The 14484-nt window shown below is 41.4% G+C and overlaps 1 protein-coding gene across 3 annotated transcripts; it reads right to left on the bottom strand.

Moving 5' to 3' along the window:
- Positions 1–3958: 3958 nt before the first annotated feature.
- Positions 3959–14484, bottom strand: LOC121323788 (ABI gene family member 3-like). 3 transcript variants are annotated; one of them, XM_041265000.1, is made up of 9 exons: positions 14041–14484; positions 11728–11919; positions 9494–9670; positions 9024–9106; positions 8348–8443; positions 7221–7435; positions 6861–6962; positions 4977–5099; positions 3959–4710 (listed from the first exon to the last, which is right to left on the bottom strand). In XM_041265000.1, the coding sequence occupies exons 1-9, from the start codon at positions 14170–14172 to the stop codon at positions 4547–4549; spliced, it is 1284 nt and encodes a 427-aa protein (XP_041120934.1). In that variant the 5' UTR covers positions 14173–14484; the 3' UTR covers positions 3959–4546. The 3 variants fall into 3 exon arrangements, with proteins under 3 accessions (XP_041120934.1, XP_041120935.1, XP_041120937.1); XM_041265001.1 differs by having other exon boundaries at positions 11728–11895; positions 14041–14482; XM_041265003.1 differs by lacking the exon at positions 3959–4710 and adding an exon at positions 6213–6368 and having other exon boundaries at positions 5024–5099; positions 14041–14480.

The raw sequence follows: 14484 nt of genomic DNA, 5'->3' as shown, positions 1-14484 counted from the left end.
AAAAAGCAGCTCTCTGGTCCTCATAATGTAACTCTATCCTCCGACTGCACTCCAGTCACTAAGCTGTTTGTACTGATAGTGATGGCTCTACACCATCTTTGTACAGCACAGGACTGCTTCATATTATGCCATTTGCTTTGGATTGCACTTGTGGCACAGGCCTTACTACTGAACAAGTGGGATTGCATGGGTAAAGAATTCACACAGTTTCTAGTACAGTTTGAAAAGCTAGAAATGGCTTACCTGAGCCACCAGTGAAGAAGACAAGTCCAAGGCAATTCTGATGTGTCCCAGTGTCGCGATTCCTGCTGTACTGAGGATCCCGTAGCTAGCTGGTTCCCTCTATCGCGTTGTCCTGTTTATTCTTTGGCACGGCACTCTCTTATCTCTCCAAGCGTTAAGCATTCGGGTCAAAGAATGGTTTTATGTCAATGACGGGTGGAATAATTAACACCTACCCCTAAGGGAGGAGCAAATGGCTGTGAACAGCACTAGATTGCACTTTGAATAAATTATTGTTCTTTAGCATCTACTTAATGAGATAAGTACTACCCCAGCCCACTGTACCGTGACCTAAGCTACATTATTCTACAATCATGTTCAGTTTTAGTAGCATTCCTAAGGTATCTGTTTTACTACATACCTACTTGATCGGAAAGCAGACTGGATTCTGTTTGTTTACAGTCCCAAAATTGCGTTTCAGTTTTAAAACCTGCCTGCCAGTTGAGTAATTGAATAGGCATGCTCCTGTTATACATTCAGCAGTAGGAGGTTATGAAAGTCACCTCCAAAATGGAGATCGCCACTAAATCTTTTTCTGATTCTGTTAACATTTTATAAGAGGCCTACAGTGGACATACGGTTCAGTGATATACCCAGCGCTTTTAAAACTGTATAGGACAATAAGCTTTTTAAATCGGGGGGGTTTTGTATTGACTTTTTCTTTGGATATGTAGGAGATCTATGACTGAGGGGATGTAGTAATCTATATAATATTGCTCCTTCTATTGAACGAACTGATCGCCTCCATTCATTTTTAAATTGTTCATGGTTATGAGGAAAAGAACCCGCCCTTTTCTTCCTGTGTCGGTTGGTTTGGCAGTGATTACACCATGTAACAATTTTTTTTTTTTTGGTTCCTGGGTAGTAAGAGTTATTTCCTAATTGCTTATGCCTCAAAAGTGTAGAAAATGGCTATTATTCCCCACAAACTTTGCTTTTGTGACCAGGACTTTGATATTTTGAAATTTACCTATTTTCCAGAACATTCCAGATAGATTCAGTGCTGAGCAAACTTGGAGTAACTTCTAGAACTTTCCAGTAATATAAATAGTAGTATAAATACAGGGGCCTTAAGCCCACCAGTTCAGTTTAGTTCCAGCTGCCTAAGTGGATACATATCTGCATTTTTCTGAGATGGTATCAAGAGGCTGCAATGGTAGCATTCCTGATGGGTCTCCAAGGCGGTTTTACCAAGTTTCCCTGCTATCTTTGCCTTTGGGACAGCAGGGACACCAAGGCGCACTACCACAGGCGGCACTGGCCACAGCGGACCGAGTTCTCTGTGGGGAGGAACAACGTCAAGTGGGAGCCACTGGTGGACCCCCGGAAGGTGCTGATGCCACCACTGCACATCAAATTGAGCCTTATGAAACAATTTGTCAAAGCTCTAGATAAGGAGTCGGCAGCCTTCAACTACGTTTAAGACTTCTTCCCTAAGCTGTCTGAGGCAAAGTTCAAAGCCGGTATCTTCGTTGGACTACAGATAAAGAAGATCCTGGAGTGCAATGAATTCCCCAAGAAGCTCACTAGTAAGGAGAAAGAGGCTTGGAACAGCTTTGTCGCAGTGGTTCAGGGCTTCCTGGGCAATCACAAGGCCGAAAACTATGTGGAGCTGGTTGAGACTCTGGTGAAGAACTACGGCACAATGGGCTGTAGGATGTCCCTCAAAGTCCATATCCTTGATGCTCATCTTGATAAATTCAAGGAGAACATGGGAGCGTACTCGGAGGAGCAAGGCGAGCGCTTCCACCAGGATATACTGGACTTTGAACGCCGCTACCAAGGACAGTATAACAAGAACATGATGGGAGACTACATTTGGGGGCCGATTCGTGAAAGTGATTTACAGTATAATCGTAAATCCCGAAAAACTACTCACTTTTGTAGTCATTTTTGTATTACTTTAGTATAAATACATGTTAATTTGGATTCATATGTTGTTTTTTTCTGACTTTATGTGAATGAAAAGACCGTTTTCTCATTGGAAATAGGTCAATTTCAAAATATCACTGTCCTGGTCACAAAAACAAAGTTTGTGGGGAATAAAAGCCATTTTCTATATTTCTGAGGCATAAGCAATTAGGAAATAACACTTACTACCCAGGAACAAAAATTGTGTTATAGTGTTATTGATTAGCACTCATCTACGTCATATTTTATTGGGTAAGCTAGTCCATGATTAATGCTAATCAGGGGCTGTGAAGTCGGTCTTGAGTGTTTTATGAATGGGATGACTACAAAGTGGCACTGTAGCAAATTGTACTGTAGCCAAGTACAATTTGCAATACTGCTGCCATTACATTAGAAAAGGCGCTGTGCCTTTAAGCATGCTTATAATGATGTAATCCTGTGACTAACAAAGGTGTGATTTTATCGACATGCAGTGCATGATGTTCCGTTATAACCACAAGACTGACGGTGACATGTAATGACTGTGCGGGTCAATAAAACTGTGTTTAGGGTTATCGTCTATCACTATCGCCACCAAGGGTCATTTATTAACCTAAGGGTGTAAACCCTTGTGAGACTGCAATTCAAGAACTTGTTTGTTTGAGTTTGTTTTAAATACAGTTCAATGGCCATGTTCTGTTGGCTGTAGGAAAACTACACAGGATAATCTTTTTTTTTTTTTTTTTTTTTGAGCGTGGTGCAAAACACTTTTATATTGAAACAATGACGTTGCTGACCGTTGTATCTAATATGAGATATGGCAGGTATGTGTTTGTACTGTCAGAGATCACAGATGCTACTTTCCTGCAAGTCATTCACAGCAGATGACTTGGTTACCCAGCCCCTCTATCTTCACACTGCTGGTAAGTTTATCTTGTTCGCTTCCTGTGTTACATCTAATAGGAAGACTGGCACATGGAAGTGAGGTCAGGTAGAATCCTGTTATCTGCAACCCCACAAATGAATGGGCACTTCCATTTTGTAAACCGAAGTCTGGAAAACAGCCACAGCAAAACAAAATAAATTTGCAGAAAAGGACTGTGGGATATCACAGCAGAGATGTCATAAGGGTAGGGTTAATCCAGAGGGTGACATCATCCCAACGTGTTTATTGCCTAGACTGGAATTCAGACTGCACTGTAAACGCATGCCTGGATGTAGAAAACAATCGAAAGGAACTATAACAACAGAGGCTTGGCATGCACAGTAACACCTTGCGTAAGCGTGATTGTGCATTTTCCTACATGTAGAACTGTGATAGGGCGTTGTATCACATACTGTGCAACACACTGTATTTATCCACAGGAGTGAAAAAAGCAAATCTTATCTAAGCTTCCACCATGAGGCAGACCTGCACCCTTTTTGTTGCAGTATGTTAATACTGTTCATTTTTTAAAGGCCTAGCAACATTTTCCAATATCCACATGTGACAGCAGGATTGACATAACCTCAGCCCATGTCTTCATTAGTATGAAGTATATATTTAATTTGATCAGCCTATACACAGCCAGGATGAGCCACATCTAGGATTTTTTAGAGCATTTACAGTACCTGGGAATCCTATGGATTGCATTAACCATGTATTTCTGAGTGCTGTAAAATGCTCTGGTGGGAGTATAGGTTTATCCTAGTGGTACAAACGTACTTTTCTACTGAAATAAGGAAACCAAAGACAAATGTAATACAGTATCATTTTTATTGTTTATAATTTATATCTTATCTCAGAGCCAATTACTTTTTTTATAAGTGTCTGTTGCACTATAATATAAAACATTTACATCTCACAGTCCCATAAATTAACTCCATGTATTTCATATACAGCCACCAGGGAGTGCTACATGCTCTGTATTAATCCATTAATGTTAAAGTTAAACAGAAACGTTTTAACAAAGCAATTTGCTTTTTTTTTTTTTTTTTTGCCCAGTCCCATTCAAAAGTGCAAACAATTTAAAACACATATAAAACATGACATAGTATTAATAATAATAATGAATTATTTATAAGCATGGGTTATCGGGTCGTCTACTTTTTTTTTTTTTAATTAAAGTTTTTAAGCAATGATATCCCTTATGATTTTTATCTATAGGCAGTGATATGAATTCTTACAGCTAGTTTCACAAACCCCTGATTAGCACTAATCATGGAGTACCCTATGTTACCTTAACTAAAGTGGTCCAATAATCCTGGTCTGTGAAACCAGCCATTGTTGTCTACCAAGTACAATCTTGCACCGTTTAGTCTCTATGCATTTAATCAATGAGCAGGATTGGTTGACTGCTCAGTTTGTTTACATCCCCTTTGCCCTGCTGCACTGTTAATGGGCTGGCCCCACGTAGTTTTCAGGGAAGAATCCTTCCACGCCATTCAGGACCCCTTCGTACCAGCCATCGGCATTCTTCCTAGTGACGAAAATAATCTCCCCGGCTTCAAACGAGAGCTCATCGGCCTTGTTTGTGCTGTAGGCGTACAGCGCGACTACTACAGTGGACAGGACAGACACGAGACATTATAAAGTAATCAGAATAAGCATCCGTGCCTATGCAGAGTGGCTGCTGGCAAGGAAAGAGTATAGAGAGGAGGATGGCCTGGTTGACACTGGAATATCGTTTGCTTTGCAGATTGACCCGATTCATGCCAAGATTCAAATAAAGAAGGTTGTGAAAGCCAAAGCGACAGTGGGTTTTTTTGCTGACAGACTTAATGCCAAAAAAATCAAAATGAAAATAAGATGACTGTCATCATACCCTTCTCTACATAATTGGGAGGAGCCCCGTCATCGAAGTCCGCAGGGGGGGGGGGAGGGGGGTTGCAGTCATCAAACTCGGAGTACATCTCTGGGGGAGGAGGAGGGGCCTGGAAACCCACCTCTGCAATGAGACAATACTGCTCTGAATGCTCTACCCAGCCAGAGACCCATGTCTCTACTGCCTGCAGACTATAACACTGTTTGAAATCAGCCTGACAGGGATCCATTCACGCGTGCCGGTTATATGAGGGTCGATGGCTTTCACAGGTGATTGGTTTCAATGCAATCCAAATATGCTCAGTGATACAAAAAGCCATTTCACAGTTGCTTTCACACAGGAGACGATGAACGGGTGTTTGTGTGAGGAGCTGCACTTCTCCAGGTACTTACCGATTTGCTGAAAGCGGCTGGAGAACTCGGTGAGGTTTATCTGGGGGGGGAGCAGGGCTAGAGGGGGACGACTTAGGGACGGGGAACCTAGATCCCTCCGCAAAAGAGGGGTGTTTCACTTGTCCAAAAGAACCTCTGAAAATAATAACGAATCAGTACCAATTCCAGAAGTAAAGTAACACTGGAAACGTTTTAAAGTCTACCTTACAGTTGTTCCAATTTACTAATCTACTTTCCACAATCCTGGAAAATACCTGCAATATGTAAAGCCCCTTGGTTCAACTTTAAAGCCACGATACCCTCTGCATAACATGGGTAGACCGTTAATTCACATGGACTGTATAATTTGGTCAACATTTATAAGCTATACCCTCTGCATCACATGAGTACCGCTTCATTCACATTGGATGGGGTTCCATGGTCTCCATGGTATTACTTCTAAAAAAAAAACTGGTCGGTCAGAATATGGAAATGTTACCTCTGTTATGCAATTCCCATTGTAGCAGCCCTTGCCCATTAACACTGAACCATTAATTGCATTATACTTGACAAGATCAAGGCAATGCAGGGATTAGGGTTGCCATATGATTCCATGTTCACTGGGACAGTTAAGGCTTTTTAACTCCCCCCCCCCCCCCCCCAGTGAATTCTGGGAAGTGTAGTCCTGCTTCTCTTGAAGAAAAGAAACAAGTGAAATGTAAAAAATACTACAATGCACTGCAATGGGAGATGAAAAGCCTGAACCATCCCAAACTGCTCCAGTGAACACGGAGTCACATGATAACACTAGACATACTGTATAAAAACAGACAAAGAAGCCGTAACTAGGAGTAAGAAGCCTTACATGTGTGCAGGGAGGAGAGCGACAGGCTGTGCCCCTGGAGGTGCAGTGAGCGCAGAGAGAGACCCAAGCGCCCCAAGCGGGCTTGGCGGGAGACGGTAGAGTAGCGGTGCACTCTCAGCATTTTACAGTGGAACTGAAAGCATTGAGGAGAAGAGGCTGGGAGCAGCAGCAGGGTTGAGAGGAGAGGCACAGAGAGACACAGGCAAACACATTAGAAAAAATACACAGTAGAACAGCCACTCCACTATGTGTGCACTGCATGACTCCATGTACAGCAGGACAGTTCAGACTTTTCAACTCACATCCCAATGCATTCTGGTAAGTGTAGTCCTGTTTGTTAAAGGCACCACCTGAGATGGGTCAAACGTACCAGAATACATTGTGATACAAGTTGAAAAGCTTGAACTGTTTCAAACAGTCCCAGTGTACAACACATGGAGTCGTATGGTAACCGCAGCATTACAGAATTTAGGGACTGATCAAGAAACACATCTTAGTTTGGTCCCTTACAGTCGCTTCTAGTTTTTTTAATTGGCAACCTGGTACCATGGTCCTTTCTGATTGGCTTCCACCCTTTTTTACAGCACAGTCGATCAGGTGACACATTACCATGGTGTTTATCTGACGCCACAAAGAGGCCATTTCTACCTGAACTGAGCCCATTGGACGGGAGAGGCGCTGGTAGGATGTCAGCCATTGGAGGAGGTGGGAGAAGGTCTGACATCATAGGTGGGGGGAAACCATTTTCTCCTGAAATTATTATAATTTTTTTTAAAAAGACAATTTTAGTTTCGCAGCTGAATAATAATAAAAAAAAAAAAACGCAAAAACTCACCATCCAGTAAGTCAAATCACTGGGAAACGAGTGATGTAAGACATTTTATAACAGTTGCTGCCATTATCATGATCTGATTTACTGATCCCACCCAATGTTAATTGTGTAAGTTTACCACAATAACTTGTATGGTCATCTTGCATGGAAAGAAACAATAGTTTTCAAAAACATACCTATTAAGAACGCAGGAGGAGGAGGAGGGGCTAGAGCTGGAGCAAGGACTGATGGGATAGCAGGGGCTGGTGGAGGTGGAGGGATGGTGTCTGGGGGTGGGGGGGGCATATCCAGGGGAGGTTGCAGAGGGTACTCCTCCAAGACGGGTGGCGGGATATCCAATACACTGAAGGTAGGCACTGTAGGAGGGGGCACGGCGATCCCAAAACTGGAACTGAAGAACAAAATAAATGATTGTCTGCTACAGACTGTACACTGAAGAGGACTGATCCAATGGCGCTCACTTTAAAATACCTTCACGGCCACAAATTCATTTGAATTGATCCAATGGCGCTCACTTTAAAATACCTTCACGGCCACAAATTCATTTGAATTGATCCAATGGCGCTCACTTTAAAATACCTTCACGGCCACAAATTCATTTGAATTGATCCAATGGCGCTCACTTTAAAATACCTTCACGGTCACAAATTAATTTGAATTTCGGATGGATTGTTCCCGCGGATTTGAAATCGAAATGAATCTGTGACTAAATATTCACTACAGAATAACTACAAATTCGATTTTTTTTTTTTTTTCTAAATGATTTTACTCCATGAAATCCTGTAAAATGTCATTGAAATTGGTGCCTGTATGTGCAACTGATACACATTTTACCCCAGTGTAGCATGAAGGGGTTAAATTAGTAATATTTAGTCATTTCAATTAAATAAGAAAGTGCCTAGAAATGTCTGTCTACGTAGCATTCATTGCAGTCACCATTACTAATGAATTATTATGAATTAGTCATTTAGCAGATGCTTTTATTCTAAGTGACTTACAAAGACTAGGGGGTGAACTATGGATCAACTGCTTCTACTGCAGAGTCACTTCCAATAGGACCTCGCTTTTACGTCTCAGTGTTAAACGCATGATATTTGGTGTAACACTGCAGCTGTGGGATGGACACTATATACCATAAGAGAGGATTATCTATTTGGGGATATCAAACATGAGGTGTGAATGACATAAAACTAATACTGGTTCTTCTGTCCACTCACACCAATACTTGTTGAAGGGCAGTATACACAGCAGTGTAGCTGGGTGTATCACTACAGGCATTACAGGACCACTGCTGATTCCTTACCCAGTGGAACGCTCATTGAGAGAGAACACGGACAGTCCGCGGGACAGCGACGGAACGACAGGACACTGGACAGGTTCAGGGGCTCGAGAACTCCTCCTATAGGAAGGCGTGAAGGGGTTAAATTAGTATTGTTTAGTCATTTCAATTAAATAAGAAAGTGCCTAGAAATGTCTGTCTACGTAGCATTCATTGAAAGACAAACTAGCCTGTGTATACTGAACATCAATCCCCTGCTAGGATTTTATTTAAACTTCTGTTCTAAACTAATGAAGTGACTAATGGATGGTGAACAATGACACCTACTGGTTTAGAGTTGAATTACACTGCCATTGTAATAAGCGTGCTAGTATATAAGAATGGCCCTACACTATATACACAATATGTAAGCATCAGAATTGTTATTGTTTATTTATTTTTTACTATTTCTATGTCAATGTCTTTTCAAACGTGTTTACTGCAAAGAGCCGTCATCTTAAAATTGCTTACAGTTTTCCAGTGTGGGTGTGGCACACTTAGCAACAGCAATTAAGTTTTTTGTTGTCAACTCGAATCGACGATAAAAATTGCTTGTCTATGTCTCTATGGCCCCATGGCAATCACATGTCTCCCTCTGACTGCAGTCTTTTCAGGGTTAGGGTGGCGATTTTGGTTCGAGGTCTCTTGGCTATGAACCTACCCCAGCGTCCCCTGGGCCTCTCTGCTGTCCGTTGACGTCTTATTTTTCAAGGTGTCAGTTTTGCTCAGCTCTTGGCTCATGCTCTGTTCAGGAGAAATACAAAATAAGGATTCACTACTTAAAAAAAGAGAAACAGGACCACATGACTAAACTTTTAGTTCATTTTTAGTTTTGTACTTAACAGTTTTGTTTTTTTTTTGTAATTTCCCAAGGCTTTGAAAAACAGCCCCCGAACGAACTCAAAGAAAATACCCATCAAAATGAAACTGATTTGACTTTGTGTGAATACACAGAAAACCATTTCCTGAAATGAATAACTTTTATTTATCTGTTTCTACCGATTACTGTAGCCTTCCTGCTTCTTTTTTGAAAGGCCACTTCTCTACATGGATAATCTGTATTGCCATGCTTTTGCCATGCGTCAGCACGTTTCTCTCTGTCTTCCTGTGTGATTTAAAACAGGCTCTCACCTTCACACCATGCCCGATGGCGTCCAGTTCAGTGTAGGTAATGAGATTCCGGATGTATCTGCCTCCTGGCACCTGGCTAGCGGGTGGAATGATTTTCTGGATCCGGGGCACTTTCCTGGCGGTGGTGAAGGCACCAATTTCCCGGCGGGCCACCTTTTCCCGGTGCATGTCCACCATCTGGAAAACAGCACAGAAGACTGGAGAACAGAATCTTGAGTCCCCCCACTGGAATCACATTTTACAAAACTATCACAACTGAGGGTTTCAAGGGAAGACAAATTAACATCTGGATATTAAGTTCACACTATTAAAGTCAGTTATTCATATGGATATTCATTGCACCTCAACCCATGCGCAAAAATAAATGATAATTAAGTTAATGACTTTCCTAGCTATTCTTAAATCTCTTTTAAACTGCTGACTCTTGTTTTTATTCAAAATAATTCCAAGCACTGGAATGTCCCCTTTTGAAATCCCCTCACTAGAAACGTCATTCACCAAGAGAACAAGAGAACAAACACGCAATAAAGAAATCTGCCTTCGCTGTAAACCTTCAAAGTCATGGAATTATATTAATAGATTATTAAAAAAAAAAAAAAAAAAAAAAACAACAAATGGGGCTGAAGAGAATAACTTTTGGGTTATTAACTGCATCTCTGGGTTCTGGTGAATTCATCGCTCTCATGGTCTATGACATCACCAGAACCCAGAGATGCAATTCTAACCTTGTAATTCACTATAGAATATTCAGTATAGCGCAGATCTCATGCTCTCTCTCTCTCTCTCTCTCTCTCTCTCTCTCTCTCTCTCTCTCTCTCTCTCTCTCTCTCTCTCTCTCTCTCTCTCTCTCTCTATATATATATATATATATATATATATATATATATATATATATATATATATATATATATATAAAACTATACGTGAGTACACATGTTTCTAAGTGAAATCCTATGATTCAGGATTAACTCAATACCACGCTTCAAAATATGTGCATCTTCCCTTAACCAGTAGGACTCTTGGTCCTGCTTCCCTCGTTTTTTTCAATAGTAAATAATACGCCTGTTTATATGTATCTGTAATAAAGGGATGCCAATACATTTGTTAGGGCTCAACAGAGTGAAAGGAATTAAAGGAGAAGTTCTTTAATAGTGGCGTGCGAGAGGTTTCTAGGTGCTGTTGACTAAAGCTTATAGGTTAACCAAGTGAGAAAGGGCTTTTGATATTGTCTGATTGCTACAATAATACTTTTGAAAGATCTGCATATTTTAACATCATTCTTCAAAAATGCACAGAGTTTTAATCTCAAATAGGACGATGACTCTTGTACTGGTTTCATACCACAGGGAACTGCAGTGAATCATTTCCAGAGATCTGTGTCAGAAAACTGTTACATTTTCTTCCTGGTTTTCACTTCTTTGAATAATATTCCAGGAATGACTTTGCTGCCCAGAAAAAAAAGCTTGAAAACCAGCGAGCAGCAGAAGAAGAACCAATATAACATAACTAACACACTTGGGATGTTGGTTCCCAATCAAACTGTAAACACACAAGACTAAGTGTGCAGCATTTAATTGCAGATGGGAAAGACTGAGAAGATATGCTGCATACAAAACTATAAATATAACTATAATAACTATAAATAAGCAAGTGCTAGCTGTACACATACAATTATCTAATTATTAGGCTAACACCGGTATTTGCCCTGAACATTTTGGACAATGTAAACAATGTAAGTGTTCAAACTTCATAGAACCCGCAGCTCCTGTTAATGTGGTGCCTACACTTCCCGTGCCAGTCTGACAGTCTTCATAAGACCGAGCGATGCTGGGACTGCAGGGTTAAGGGTTACACCACAAAGCTGAGGTTCTGGTTTGTAATGCCAGGCACAGAGCATGCTGGGCCAGCAGCTAGTCTTGGTGTGTAACGCCAGTCTGGAAATGCGTTGCATTGATACCAAAAGCTATTTACTCTCTCGGAACAGGCAGGGACCTTAAACATAGACCCTGGATACCATCCGAGATTTGACCCCATTTTATTAGCGTGGCATTTATCAATGTCCATCTATACAACATAAAGGACTTGAACTGTGCTGAACAATGTGTGCTCTGCAATAGCTCTGCAATACAGCAGTTCATTGTTCAGCAGGTTGACCCATTGTATGCTGGTCTGTTGCTGAATTGTATGCTGTGTGTCTCTGTGAATGTGGGAGACGCGCACAGGATCTCACTGACCTGGGTGACCAAGTTCACCGAAGACTCCATCCTGCTGATCTGGTTAGTCTGCAGGTCCAGCAGTCTGAGCACACTGGTGGCCAGGCTGCTGATCTGGTATGCCACGCTGGCCAGGGATTGGGTGGTGAAGGCTTTTGTCTCCTCCAAAGCCTTTGCCTTGTCTTCCCCCTGGGTGCAAAGAAATACACAGTCCTGCACTATGAGGGTTCCTTCTCACTATTCACAGAGACATTTTTAGAGATTGTGGTCCAGTGGTTAAAAAAAAGAGCTGGATACCAAGGAGTGACCCTGAGCAAGTCAGTTCACTTGGGCTCCGTCCTTCTGATGTAAAACGCAAGGTCCTATTGTAAGTGACTGCAGCAGCAGCAACAGTTGATGATGCATAGTTTAGTCTCTGGCTAAAAGCTTCTACTAAATGACTCATTCCTTATAGTAGTTTTCTAGTTAAAGCCAACAGCAAAATGTTTTGGGAATGTAACCCTATTTGTTTTGCCTGCGAACATGGTCTTTCGTTGCAAACCGCAGTGTATTCCTAGCCTCAGACGATGCCTGTGACTTACAGGAAGAACATTTCCCTTAACTTGCTTTTTTTTTTTTTTTTTTTTTTTTTTTTTTTAAATCATTTTTGTAAAATAAAATGATATCATTAGGGGGAGGTTTAGTACTGTACATTACTGAATTAAATCAGAAGAGACATTTGGATGTAGCTTAAAGTAGCATTGATCAAGAAGTACCACTAATATCCCTGAAGCAGCTGCCTGAAAAAGCTGTCCTGAGACCTAAACCACTCTAAAAGTGGCCATGCACAGTAAATGGGTTAGTGTACATACTCTGTGAAATGAGGGTGGCTGTTTAGTTAAACCAACAGATTTATGCATTTTAATATTACGTATTAATATCCATCGCTGTTAAAATGATTAATTAATGAATTCAGTTGATCTAATTAATATAGTTAAAATAAGGGCATATCTATACAAGTGTGTCTCTTTGGAGTATTTTTGTGTTTTAAACGATTTCGTTCTGAACAGACCCCAGCCTTTTTGCCCAGCCCTCACTGGAAGAAAGCTTTACATAACAACATCCAGGGAAATAAGTTGCACGCATACTGCAGTACCTGATAAAAGGCTCTTCCTGCCTGCACTGTAATAGTCGAAGCTGCAAAAATTAACTGTGAAAGTCGCGAAAAACAGGAAGGAAATGCTCTCGCATCCTGCTGTCTTTACTCTCTGAATGACAGATAAAGCCACAGCTTCTTCAAACTAGGTCTTTCACACAGCTCCAGTCTGGTGGGAGGGCAGGGTACTTTTTAATAGAGTAGACTGGATTCTGTAATGAACAATACCGTATAGCCCTCTCTGTGTATATAATAAGACCTTTAGCTAGCTGCCTGGATGAAGGGCGGTCTGTCTATCCACAGATTCCCAGAGGTTTAATTTCCCCTACTAACATGGTTAGGGTTTTTTTTTGTTGTTGTTCTTCTTCTTCTCCCGAGTGCTAACATCAAAGCGAGCGAGCATAGGGGGGCCGAGTGGCCTTTTCTCGATCTAGAATTTCTTACGAAGCTCTGGTTTCCAACGACACGCTTTTCTGCAGCCTTAGAATTCTAATCAGCACAAGAGGATGCGACGACCGCAGGTTCCACACACTGTTATCGTGCCAGGTGACGAGGTAGTTGAGAGCAAAACACATGGCTTCTGATGGTATATCTATACACATATGCAATAGGATGTACACATCGTACATCCAGGCATCAGCACCACAGCAGGTCCAAGCAAAGCCATTGAACAAATAAAAGGAACAAGCCCCAATCAGTGAGTACCCCACGCACATGACCCTCTAGACTTGGTTTAAAAAGCAAGAGGGAGAGAACAGGCTTGTTCCGTAAAGCACTATGCAACTCCAAAACTGTAACATGCTTGCAACGTTAAGTGTGTTGTAATGGTATGCTTAATTGGAAAAGGGAAGAAACTGCGGCATACTTCCTGAAGTATGCATGTAAAATCTAGATTTTGGCGGTAGTGTTTATAAAGTAGTAACTACATAATGCACATATTTCACGTTCAGTATTTAGTCCATAAACACATTAAAAAATTCAGCAGTAACTACATAATGCACTTATTTCACGTTCAGTATTTAGTCCATAAACACATTAAAAAATTCAGCAGAATCAACGATCCCTCCTGCTGCCAAACACTGTGACAGTGGATGGAAGGTCTGTGTGTGTAAACAAAAGTGACAGTCAACAAGGCCTGCTCTAATAAAGTGCACCACAGAGTAATGCATTAGACATTGACAGCAGTGGCAGAGCCTTACCTGTAAGTAGTTGCTCTCACAGTACTCGGCTACCTTGTGCAGGTTGCTGTAGTTGTCCAGGAGAGCCTGCCTGTGTGCAGGGGCCTCCTGAAATATGCTCTGCATCTCGTCAGCGTTGTACTGCTCATTCATGTTGTCCTGGCCTGTGCTGTGCAGCGTGTGCGCATCAGAAACAAACCAACCAACACAAACGTGAAGCAGCGCGCCTCAAACTGCTTGTTATTCGGTGTGAAAATAAAACGACCTCTTTTTAAACTAGGTCTTCTGTCTCCGCCTCATGAGGCAATCCATTTTTTTTTTTTTTAAAGGAACAGTCTCACTGTCAATCTGTTCAATGAGGTTTCACATCACCTGCACTCACTCTCACACTCTTTCAATCACACAAAAAACACATTTGGCGTCAAGATTTTAAGACTCGATTGTGTAATAAAAAAGGGAAGATAA

This window comes from Polyodon spathula, chromosome 12, assembly GCF_017654505.1.
Source record: "Polyodon spathula isolate WHYD16114869_AA chromosome 12, ASM1765450v1, whole genome shotgun sequence".
NCBI classification, from domain to species: Eukaryota; Metazoa; Chordata; class Actinopteri; order Acipenseriformes; family Polyodontidae; genus Polyodon; species Polyodon spathula.
The sequence above is the reverse complement of the archived record's forward strand: the minus strand, read 5'-3'. Positions and strand labels throughout refer to the sequence as shown.